The sequence below is a fragment of the Sander lucioperca genome, chromosome 17 (genome assembly GCF_008315115.2).
Source record: "Sander lucioperca isolate FBNREF2018 chromosome 17, SLUC_FBN_1.2, whole genome shotgun sequence".
NCBI classification, from domain to species: domain Eukaryota; kingdom Metazoa; phylum Chordata; class Actinopteri; order Perciformes; family Percidae; genus Sander; species Sander lucioperca.
Genome location: NC_050189.1, coordinates 12,589,375 through 12,601,506, shown reverse-complemented (window position 1 = coordinate 12,601,506; position 12,132 = coordinate 12,589,375). Strand labels below are relative to the sequence as shown.

Here is a 12,132-nt window from a genome sequence, read left to right as displayed (position 1 = left end):
CAGAGATTGTGATTCTGTCTGGTTTTAATAACCAAGCTCAGTTTCACTTTGAGTCTCTTTGTAAACATCTGAACTTTGAGCCTGTTGCTAGGTATCTGATCAGCAGTATAATATATTACAGTGGCAATCAAAACCACCAGGAGCAATGACAATAGTTCTGTTGTGTCTAAGCTTGGTCAAAATTGAAACAGCAAGAAGGAATGAGACATCCTGACTTTTAGTCCCAGGTAAAGTGCAAGCTCCAAAAACACTGGATCCTACATTTCCCATAATTCATACTGCACTCATACTGATTAGCGTCTTTTGCAAGGCCTTCCCTGAATGGTAAATACCAGCATCTGTCCACTTCACAACTGCAGTTTGTACCACAACATCTCTGAGGTTATTGTCTTAGACAGTTCTTCCAGAACCACAGAAGCTATACAGTTTTGTGGGCCATGGTACTACTTGTGCGCAGAATCAGAACTGCAGACCACAGACTTTTTCCTCTCTCTCTTACATTGGTATTGTATAGTATGAACAAAAGAAAAAACAACAGTTACCGAAAACCGTTTCAATGTAAATGGGGGTGAAAGCATTTCTTTAAGAAAGATTTTAGAAATTGTGATCCTATCTTTGAAGCTATAACTAATAACTACAGGGATACTTGAGCCAGACGTAGGGGCAGGGATGGGTACTTGAGTCAGAGCTTATAACTCAAGAGTAGTCTATATCCTTTGCATTCCCCTTCCGGGATTGCTCCGGTTGTGCACGAAATTCCGCCAGATGCATGTATTTTCCATTTCCTTCCGCTTTCTTTGTGTTGGAATTTTAACTCTGGTGAATTTCTGAGGACTATGGTTAACTGCTCCTCAGATCTCTGCAGGGTAAATCCAGACAGCTAGCTAGACTATCTGTCCAATCTGAGTTTTCTCACACATGAGTATTTTGCAGCGGCTCTGTGCGGAGTTTAGCGCTGCCCAAGACGATTCTGATTGGTTTAAAGAAATGCCTTTAAACCACAGCACGTTTTCCTCCCATCCCAGAATGCTATGTGGAGTAGCCAGACCCTCCTTCAGCTTGCTTTGGAGGAGGGTCTGGCAAAGCGAGACTACTCAATTGTGACAAACTGTATGTTGAAGCCACTGTGAGTCTGGCTCCGGCTTTTGCATCAATATCAGAAATAGATTGAACAGGAAGAGGAAGTTGCCATCTACATACTTGAGTTGTATTTCAGTCTGATACTCAGACAGTCAGCAGCAAGACAACATGGAGGTTACAGCTCTCTGCTTCAGGCTGTGTGAGTATGGACTCTCAGGTTTTCTTCTTTTATTCTAAGTTTTACATCCTATATATCAAACCATCAGCGTCTGATATTCAATGTTGCTCCTTTTTTTATCCAGTGATGCTTGGATTCATTCAAATTGGTAAGTACTAAAAAGAAAATCCTGAAAATGCTCCTTTTTAAGATTATTTGCATTACTCTCTCTGCAGAATCAAGGTTAAAGATTTCCCTTAACCTGCTAAATATGTCTATGATGTAATTTAGGTTATTACAATTTAGTGTTTTTCATAACTGATCCTGATCTCAAATTTAAAATTAGTTTTGGTTAGCTAATGCTACATTGCTAGTAATTACCAGAATGTATGTAAAAAACGTTATCCGTCAGTCATGTTGATTTAGCTCCACCTGTCATAGACGTAACAATTTTCCAGTTATGGATTTGAAAATAATAAATATTTTTCAGTTTCAGATGCAGCTTTTCTTTGTATCACTCCAAACAGACTGCAACACTTTGAATATGACTCTGTCACTTTTAAATGTGAGGAGATTAGTGGTTCCACTCGATTGAGAGGAATCAGGAATTCTGAGGAATTTAAACCGGTATGTGATATTAAGAAGACACCATCAGGGTCCTCCTGCACCATTGATAAAATCTATCAAGGAGACAGTGGAGAATACTGGTGTGAGCCTGAAGAAGGAGTGAGAAGGAACACGGTCAACATCTCTGTCACTGGTATGTTTATTGTATATCTAAAACCACTATATAGCTGATGTTTCTCTTATAGTATGTACAATATGAAACTCATCGATAAAATAAGTTTAGACTAAAAATCTATAACCTATATTTTGTTTTAGATTAGATTAGATAGACCCAAATTGAGAAATGACACATTTTACAGCAGCAAAATAGAAGACACACAGCGCACATACAGAATTTACAAGAAATAAAAAATAGGATAGAATACACAAACAACTATTCAAAAATAAAGATGAAAAAAAATGAAAGAATGTATCAACGTATACAAGTGGCAAATAAAAATGTACAACCTACTTAAATAGTATTTATAAAGACATAGTATATTTTTGAGAATCATGCAAAATGTGCAATATATATATATATATATATATATATATATATATTCCGAATGCTTGGTTCCCATTTGTAGTGATACTTGAGGCTGCTTTTTTGAACTCTTTGTTAAGTTTTATGCTGTCCAACTCTGTCTTATAAACCACTAAAAAACATATTACATTTTCAAATGGGATCACATACACTGTCAACGTTTTGTGAGTGAATAAAGCATACCACACAAGATTTGCAGAGAGGTGGTTGGGGTGTATGATACAAAGAGCAAGACTTTGACATCAGAAATCGGGGTTTACTTCCTGGGTGCTGAGCGTTATTTAGGTTTTGGGAAGAAAAGTAAGGTTAAGGTTAGGGGACTTGTTCTGTTTTAAGACTAATTAATTAAAATTCACATATGTACAGCATCCTTCTACCGAACTATGCATTTGTTCAGCTTTTAATGGTGCCACTGGGATATATTAACTTGTGTTAAATATTCATCACTTAGCAGATGTATAGATATGATGTGCACTGTTATACAGTACATTAGTATTTTATTTCTTGTTCCTTTGGGCTCCTTTTGTGTAGCTTATATTATTGTATCCAGGTTTGTACATAAAAGATATGTGTTAACAGTTCATTTTTACTGTTCAGCTGGTTCAGTGATCCTGGAGAGTTCTGTCCTTCCTGTGATGGAGGGAGAAACTGTGACTCTGCGCTGCAGAAACAAGACGTCGTCCACCAACCTTCCAGCTGATTTCTATAAAGATGGCCGCCTCATGAAGAACAGTTCTGGAGAAGAGATGACCATTAAGAATGTTTCCAAGTCTGATGAAAGACTCTACAAGTGCAGCATCTCTGGAGCTGGAGAATCACCAGAGAGCTGGCTGGCTGTCAGAGGTGGAACAAACAGCGTTACAAAACAACGTAAAGATAAAATGTTGCAATATCATCTGTATGGTCAGGGCGGGTGCAGATTACAAATGGCGATGGCACCCCTACTTATGAAAACTCCAGTTGTTTGATGCTTATGACACGTGCCAGTGTTGCTACAATTGTAATAATTGGCTGGTTAAAAAATGACTGCTGCGAAGATGCAATCTACTCCTCATGTAGAGAAATCTGAGCATGTGCCTTAGAGTTTAAAAGGGATCCAAATAAACCCACATACTGTCCATCACTTGAACACATTTTAAAAAGATGTTTTGGTCATCAAACCTTCATCAAACAAAATGTATAAAGACACAACGCCCCATGCAAATAGCAATAGATATGCTTTTAACCCTCAGAAGTCTAAGGGCATTTTCTCGATTTTTAAATATCTTCTTAAATTCACCTTTCAAATGTTTTTGAATATATACTGATATGTATTTTACATCACAATTTGTTTAATATTTAATTTACTAATTTAATTGTGAGTTTACCAAAGTCTTCACAACAGTAGTGTAATATATGAATTAATTAGACAGCATTATAGCAAGTTTTGTGCAATTTTTCTGTTGCATAACTTTCATAAGTAACTGTTTGTTAATTTTTCAAACATTTAAATAGGGTTTTCAAGTGTCTTGAGTTTACATTTTTTTAATTTAATTTCATTTTAACGTTCAAATATGTTGTAGCAAAAACCATCTCTCAATCACCTAATGAGGACCCCCTCTCCAAGGACTCTGACTCCCCTCGTGCCCTCATCCTGCTGTGGATCGCTGTCACTGTTTTAATGGTGGCGTTGGTGCTGCTGGTGGTGGGATTCCTTCATATTAGGAGACGCAAAGGTACAGAAAAGTAACTACCTCAACATTAGCTGTATGCCAAAGAACCACTTAAACAAGAAAGTAACTGTGTGAAACAATTCCAAGAACTGAACATAACTTTATGTTGCCTTCAACAAGCTCAACCTATCAACTACTTTTGCTTTTCTATCAAACAGCTTCCTCAAAGACAACAGCAGCAGCATCACATTCAGGTGAGGTGTTGTAGTTATTACTCTTTTATTTTTATTTTTTAAGACCGTAGAACTAAGACTAAATATCATCCTAAAATCTGAATGCATAAAAACGATCTCTGGGTACAATAATCATGCAAAACATGTGTACCTATCAACCGGTCAACCTTCTGCTTCTTTGCATGACAAAAATCATTGATTTTTAGATTTTTCTACCAACATTTCCATGTTCAACATGTTTCAGTCTGTGGAGAGGACGCTGAAGACGATCCAGACGGTGTGACGTATGCAGTCGTCGTCACAAAACCGAAACAGGACAAAGGTTTACTTACTTACTACGTTTTTTCTTTAATTTAACGTGATGTGAGTAACACAACAAGACTGTAATGAATATCTTATGCATTCATTATTGGTGAGTAATATAAGCACACATACGCTCCCTACTTTAAGAGATAAAGTGTTACTTTAACGTCTTTAAGAAGGTTAACCACTGAGAAACGTTGCTGTTCCGCATGTTGAAGCTGTCAGTTGAGGTTATGGTTAAGACGTGTTGCACAGCAGCACTGAGATGTGAATTATTTTGGCATCCTCTCAGCGTGTCACATACACTGTGTTTGGTTTTAGATGCTGGAGACACTGCTGATAATTTGAACCTCTGCCTCGAGTCAAACCACAGCACCAAACCACAGAGTGAAAGAGGTAAGAGGCCTTTTTCCCCCCTTCAGTCTGTCAATATGAGTATTTATAATGTGTTCTTTTAGGTTTATCAGACTGACTCTTACTTGCTGATGTTTCTCCCCCTCAGAAGAAGACGAATCCTCTTTACAACTGGTTTACTCTGCTGTGACCATACGTAAAACTCCTCAAGCTCTCCAACGGGGTTTGTGTTTCAGTTATTTGTCCCCAGCAAAGTAGGCTATCACCACTAATGGTCATGTACATTTACAACTAATTTAAAATATTTGCAGTGACTGTAAAAAATTCACAGAAGATTTAAAAACTATGGATATAGTACTGAGACAAATGAATATTTTAGGAACATTAACACAATGTAAGATCACATTTACCGGAATACTTTTTCATCATTGTATTTAGAAAAGTTAATGACACTCTAAAACCTACACCTTACAGCATCATTTACTGTAGAGGCTTTAATATTTAGTCCACCTCATTATACAAAAATTATTTTAGATATATTAGTATTTTTTTTTAAGATATCCAGTTATGTTCAGATTAAAGGTCAGGTCAGTCTTCAATACAAAAAAGGAATTACCCTCGAGAATTGTGAATATGAATAACTTTAGATCATTCTTTAAAAAAACTAGATTATCATCAATTGGATCCAAATTTGTGTATTTTGTGTAGTTTGTGTATAAAACCGTCCATAAGATTAAAAGCTTGCCTTAATCTTTTACTGAAATCTTTTCCGAATAAATTCAGATTTTCATTCTAACTACACTAGACAGTCAAGGCACCTTCACCCCTAAATCCCAATGCGCTGCGTTTGGGTGCACGACAAGTATATTTTTGAAGGAGCAAACGGGCAGACAGTGAATAATTTTCAAAATAAAAGCCTTGTGAAGATTCCTGATCAATATCACATCACTACACTATTTCAACAACTGAAACACAGCCACAAATCTTTCTGGATGACGTTCATAACTAGACTAAATAGAAGAACCCATTTAACTATGTAGAATACTTACTTTTATGGAACAGTAGAAGCACCAATACAAAGGCAAAATAAGCAAAAAATAACAAAATCTGCGAGTCGGGCAGTTAAGACGCTCTGCTACTGAGACGCTCCCAGTGTGGTATGATGCATGGCGGAAGATGGAACAAAACCAGCGTGCAGCTGGACCACAGCACGCCTGTGCCTGGTTGAATTCTAGGGTCATATTCCCCTTGTAAATTCTCTGTAAAGTATTTAGGATCCATACTGTGGAACAACATTAATCAGCGTCCCGGTCAGTCCCTACCAGTGTTTAAAAGGCAATCCAAAAACACCGTTTTGCCAGAATTGGCATTTGGGTAAGGTTTAGTCATTGTTGTTTTTATGGAGTAACTTGGAGTTACTTGTTTATTTTATTATTTTTTCTTAAAGATAAAAAATACTATGAAATGAATGATATTTCTTGTGTATTAACATGAATCATAGATTGTACTTTTTTCTAAATCTGAATCAGAATCCAGCTCCACAGCAGCCAAAACAGAGCAGGAAGGTCTCTACTCACCTGTCCTGAAGGTAAGACCGACAGCAGCAGCTTCCTTTAATGTCACTAATTACTCTTCCTAATTGATTGTGAACTCACCACACTGCAGGTGCACGGCTTGTATGCTAATCTAACTGGGAACTAGACCTGATTCCTTAGACGCTATAAGAAAACGGCTTCAGTGACCCTTGAGTTTTACCACAGATATAATCTTTGTGTACTGTGCCTTACAGGCCACAAACAGCAGAGACGCCTGACTGAAGAAGGGAGGAGAGCCTGCGTGCTAATGTGTGCAAGAGAAGAAATGCTGTTGTGTTTTACAGCTCTGTGTTGAACTTATTTGTGTCTTTCTGAAGTCAGTTATTCCATTTAAGTACAGTATGTATTCATGTAATTTCACTTTCACTGAAAATGGCAAGTAAAAAAACATGTTATCCAATATTATCCTGTAGCTATACGTCAAACATTTCATATTTCAAAATGTTGCATTTCTATATATATAATATAAGAAGACACCAGACCCTTCTCAGTTGTAACTGAGAGTGGGTCTGGGCAAGCTCCATTAATAGCCCATTTCCAAAGGGGCGTGACCAACGAACGCTGCTCAAATGCCTCTGGGCGCAATTGGATAGTCCTTCAACCAATCAGACCAACGATCCGGGTGACATAGCAGCGACAGCGGTATCAGCAGGTTGCTGCGCTTTGGTGACCGCCATGTTGAATGTAAACAAAAAGCTGCTTGCTGTCACTGCGCTATCATCATTGTGTAAAGCCCGCCTCAACGGTTGTGATTGATGCCTCGATTTGGAAAAATTGGATATGGGCTTGAATGAGCTCTTGGCCAGACTGACTTGCAGAGCAAATCTCAAATTTGCCGGAAGGGGTTTTCCCAGACTAAAGAAGTGTATAAATATACTAATGAAATAGCTATGTACTTGTGCACTTTGTGAAGCTTTAAACCCAGAATAAAAGATGGCAGAGTTTGTACATTAGATTGGACATATAGTTAAGGGTAGTACATTTTCACAGTTTCAACTTTTGTTTTACTATTTTTACGAATAGAGGAATTTCAGCTGGATGATCTGGTCAGTCAGACAGTCGATTTTTATTATAATGTGACAGTTAAACCACATTGATCTCTCTGCTGTGTTCACATGTCTGGAGACGCTGTTCAATAAAAAAAAAGAACTGCTGCTGTTTTTAAAACACTCACTGTGGTCATCCACCAACGTGATGCTGTTGCAGCAGTTTAACCTTTCCCTAGAGTGGTGTTAACAGCGCCACACCCCGAGGTGGAGCTTGTCTTAATACTTTCTAAATAAAATGAACATAAATGTGAAGTGACTAGGACAATACAAAAAATGTATCTGCTCTATTTTACTCCATTGTTTGAAAAGTTTGACTTGCAAATACAGTATATTCCCAGTGCATTACATACCTGCTTATAGACCTGCTTATTCAAACATATTATCGAACAGCTTCATCTAGAAATGAGGAACATAAAGTACATAAACCTTATCTACAACTTTTGCCTTCTGTAGAGTTTAGTAGTTGGGCTCAAAGAAATGTATTAATACATCTCCAGTATGTTTATAACACTGTAAAGAAAAAAAAACGAGTCTATAAAGAAGTCAAACATTTTTTCTGTCTGTTACTTTCTCATGTGGTTTGTGTCTGAGACGCTCAAGTTATAAACTGCATCTGTAGCATCTGCTGAATAAAACCCAGTATATGTCAAGAGAAAACTCAAAGCACACCTTTTGAGAATAGATCTTATGTCTGTCCACCACTTCTGTGGTTTGTAACTTGTTCTGCTTGTCTGCTAGTCAGTGACCATAGCCTGCACATGCATAACTGTGAAGCAGCCAATTTATTTATATTTACTTCTTTATCTGATGCAACACTTTACAAGTCATTCTTTGCTGATTTACAGTATATTGGGTACTTTAAAATCGAAACACACATTAAATTACATTTCATTATATTTAGCTGTCGTTTTTATCGAAATCGACTTCCAATCTGTCCAGAATGCATTCAATCATTAATGTACAAACTCAGAACAGCAATAATCACATAGAAGAAGTACATTAGCTTCAACAAGCCACATTACAAAGTGCAACATGTAAGTGCAATCTTTTTTATTTTTTTTAAATAACCATCATCTTCTTAGCCAAGGTGCAGTCGGAAAAGATCTGTTTTTAACCTGCGGCGGAAAATGTGTAGACTTTCAGCTGCCCTGATGTCAATGGGGAGTTTCTCTCTAAGTAAAAGTAAAACAGTATATTTGTGTCTCTCACTTACGCAAGTGGTTCCTTATTTATGTGGGACATGTGATGTGACTGAGTTTCCCGCAGTTCAGCAGTCCCACCAGCAGCAGCAGCAGAGCCACCGTCACTACGGTTAAAACAATCCTTAAAGTCTCTTTGTGAAGCGCTGCACAGACAAAAGAAAGTATCTTCTGTAACATGATTTCATATTAGCAGTTTCCCCAGGACTAAGCTCAATTTCTAATAGTTGTCTGCCCTTTGCAGATTACTAAACATAAAATATTCAGCACAACTCACAATGCTAACTGTAATGTGGCAAAACTGCTGCTTTTCATAGCATGAAAGTGTAATAAAGTCAGTGATGTGAATGATTCAGCTATTCTTAAATGTACAGTCTGGAGAAATGACTTCAGATATTAAATTGACTTTATGTCAAGCATCAAAAGTAGGGCTTTTATTTTGAAACATGTTTGGGTCTCACCTCTGACAGCCAGCCAGCTTTCTGCTGATTCTCCAACTCCAGAGATGTTACACTTGTAGAGTCCTTCATGAGACTTGTAGACACTGTGGATGGTTATGGTACCCGCAGAGCTGCTCCCAATGAAGAGGCCATCTTTAGAGAAGACAGCTGGAAGGTTGGTGGACGACGTATTGTTCCTGCAGCACAGAGTCACAGCGTCTCCCTCCATCACAGGAAGAGCAGGACTCTCCAGGATCACTGAACCAGCTGAACAACAAGACTTTTATAAATGTTAAGTTAACTTGACAGTTTTGCTGTATGCATAAATAAGGAAAACTAAACACATTTTGTACAAGTACATGAAGAATACCAGTCACACATAAAGATACTTGACAAATTATTATAAAACCCAATATAAGTGTAACGTCAGTGCTCTTTGGCATAGACTTGAAGTGTCTGCAGTCAACAGGAAGGATGAACACCATTATTGCAAAAGATATCATCCCCCTTTGGTGTTTTGATGATGGGAGTGGAGAGCGCCGTCTAATATGTCGCTCCAAAACCAAGTTATGATTTTACTTCAATCTGTTGCTAATTTGTACAAACAATCTGCTATTGTAAAACACAATTCAAATGTTTTCTTACAGGAGGGCAGTTATAGAGATGAAATTGCACAGAGAGGGATCACCAACTGTAGTCAAAGGTGTGTTTGTGACTGTGCAAAATGTAAAATAAAAATTGGGATCCCAGTTTTACCGTCCATAGTCAGGCTGTACCGGACTTTCCCGTTGACCATGCTGCCCTGTGGACCGCCAGCGCAGCCAGGAGCCGCTGCTCTCGAACACGGTGCAGCCCAGTGCCATGACTGCTGCTCCACACGTCAGGCTACGCTGCCTTGATGGCATCAGTATTAAGTTAAGACAGTTTTCGTAACTGGTTTAAAATGTATGATAGTCGCGTTAAATAGTAGTCCAATTCTATGTTTTGGTTCAGTTGGTTTTAACACCTGATGCAAACCGTACGAGAATACGTATGAAAAACGTTACCACAGTTTTGACCGCTTTTGTCGGCATTTCCCTGACTCTCTGAACAAGCTCCAGAGGCGGCGTCATCCCGCTCCGTCTTTCTGCAGGGGCCCGTTCACCAAACAGCGGCAGTTGAACTGTATTCCACACTGTACTCAATAATACTCTGCAATGGGGGGGGGTTCGTTTAAACTACTACTTTATATTCAACACCACTGATGATTTATTGTTCAATAGAATGTATTCCAAAATTGAAAACTTTACACTTCATAACATTTTGTATTTATACGTAACACGATTGTACTGTACAAATTAGCTACAACAGTTTCGGTACTGGGGACTTGGGGGACGATTGTTGTAGGTTGTGTGCATAAGTTAGAAAAATAGTTATGAAGATGACCGGAGACGGTTGCAAAACGCTTACTGTTGCCATGTTACCATTTGTTTTGTCGCATTCAAATATGGTATGTACCAAATTTGGTATTGATTCAATAAAATTGAATATAAATCAATATATTTGTCGCTTAAAGTAAACCTACCGGTGACAGTGATGTTGACAGTGGTGCTTCTCTCTCCTCCTTCAGCTTCACACCAGTATTCTCCGCTGTCTGTTTCAAAGGCACTGGAAATGGTGCAGGTCACCGTTGAGGTCACTGTGCTATTAGAACACGTTGGGATGTATCCCTTGATGTTCCTCACCCCTCTCCATTTAGCTGAGCCGGTAAACCCCTCACAGGTAAAAGAGAGCGACTCATATTCAAAGAACTGCAGTCTGGTGGGAATGATTGAAAGAAAAGCTGCATCTGAGACAGCAAAGAACAATAGAAAATAAATAAATAAAAAAACACTTAAATATGTAAACAATAGGCTAAATTTAAAAAAAAGGCACATACACAAAAAAAATTAAAAAGACAAACAAATCCAAACTATAGGTATGTAATGCTATAAGACCAATTGTTTTCAGCTGGGAGAGTTATTTTCTTAGAACCAAATAATTGGTTATTGGAAGGAAGATTTTTTTTCTCTGACTTTTCCCACCTTTAAATGTCTTTCTTATTCTTGTTAAAGCAAATAATAATTGTCATTGTATTTTTTCAGAAAATGGGTTACAAATGTTTAACTATTTGCCACTTACCGCCTTTCTCAGCATAACTGTGGTGACCATGTGCAGCCAGCAGCAACAACACATTCAACACTGGAGGGACAGAGAAAGAGAACTGTTTATGCTTTGTTTTATGAAAAACAATTCTAATTTTAATTATGATATAATGACTGGTATAAAGAGATAAAAGGATTTGAGATGCTCTTGGATATTGATAGATGTTATAAAATGGCTGAAACGTCTGCGGAAGCCTAAAACCTTAATGTAATTTCATCAATTCATATAATCTCAAATGTCAAAAAAATGTCTTCACTTAAACAAAATAGTTAATTATTCAGATGTGAATCAGGACAACAAACAATCAAGTGAAAGTTACTTTCTACTCTAACTGAGCAAGAGGTTTCTCCAGGATGTACTATCTACTCTCTACTTACTGCTACTAACTTTTGTTTCGATTTATCACATTCATTTGAAAAATTATTTTAATTGTGTCCCATTCTGTGCGGTTTTCTGATATATAAAAAATGAACTGACGGAAAAGAAGACTACTTACACAGTCTGATGCAGAGAGATGTGACCTCCATGATGCCTTTCTGCCGACTGAGCATCAGACGGAAATACAGAAAAATACAATGTAGGTCACAACCTCTTCCTGTGTTGTTTCTTCTACTGTTCTTGTAATGACAGGTTTGAGCTATCAGCTATAAGGCTGTCCGAGGGCCGATCGTCGGTTTAAGGCAGGACTGCTGTATAATTCTGTGATATGTGATATATATCCCCTGCAGAGTGGTTA

The 12,132-nt window shown here is 37.8% G+C and overlaps 2 protein-coding genes across 2 annotated transcripts; one reads left to right on the top strand and one right to left on the bottom strand.

The window, feature by feature from the left end:
* The first annotated feature begins 1,248 nt into the window (after positions 1-1,248).
* Positions 1,249-6,988, top strand: LOC116052135 (low affinity immunoglobulin gamma Fc region receptor II-c-like). Its single transcript, XM_031302666.2, has 9 exons — positions 1,249-1,279; positions 2,985-3,230; positions 3,950-4,102; positions 4,258-4,293; positions 4,517-4,594; positions 4,897-4,971; positions 5,078-5,152; positions 6,459-6,517; positions 6,719-6,988. The coding sequence occupies exons 1-9, from the start codon at positions 1,249-1,251 to the stop codon at positions 6,740-6,742; spliced, it is 777 nt and encodes a 258-aa protein (XP_031158526.1). The 3' UTR covers positions 6,743-6,988.
* Positions 6,989-8,469: 1,481 nt separating this feature from the next.
* On the bottom strand, positions 8,470-11,923 carry LOC116052100 (low affinity immunoglobulin gamma Fc region receptor II-b-like). Its single transcript, XM_035994250.1, has 5 exons — positions 11,893-11,923; positions 11,373-11,597; positions 10,777-11,040; positions 9,234-9,479; positions 8,470-8,918 (listed from the first exon to the last, which is right to left on the bottom strand). The coding sequence occupies exons 1-5, from the start codon at positions 11,921-11,923 to the stop codon at positions 8,803-8,805; spliced, it is 882 nt and encodes a 293-aa protein (XP_035850143.1). The 3' UTR covers positions 8,470-8,802.
* Positions 11,924-12,132: the final 209 nt, after the last annotated feature.

Bases quoted from the DNA above. Each gene is read 5' to 3' on its own strand.
- LOC116052135 (XM_031302666.2), top strand. From the start codon at position 1,249: ATGGAGGTTACAGCTCTCTGCTTCAGGCTGT. The intron at 1,280-2,984 runs GTGAGTATGGAC...TTTACTGTTCAG, and splicing joins AGCTCTCTGCTTCAGGCTGT to CTGGTTCAGTGATCCTGGAG. The intron at 5,153-6,458 runs GTTTGTGTTTCA...AATCTGAATCAG, and splicing joins TCCTCAAGCTCTCCAACGGG to AATCCAGCTCCACAGCAGCC.
- LOC116052100 (XM_035994250.1), bottom strand. From the start codon at position 11,923: ATGGAGGTCACATCTCTCTGCATCAGACTGT. The intron at 11,598-11,892 runs GTAAGTAGTCTT...AATTACATTAAG, and splicing joins ATCTCTCTGCATCAGACTGT to GTTTTAGGCTTCCGCAGACG. The intron at 11,041-11,372 runs GTAAGTGGCAAA...TTGCTGTCTCAG, and splicing joins CAGTTATGCTGAGAAAGGCG to ATGCAGCTTTTCTTTCAATC.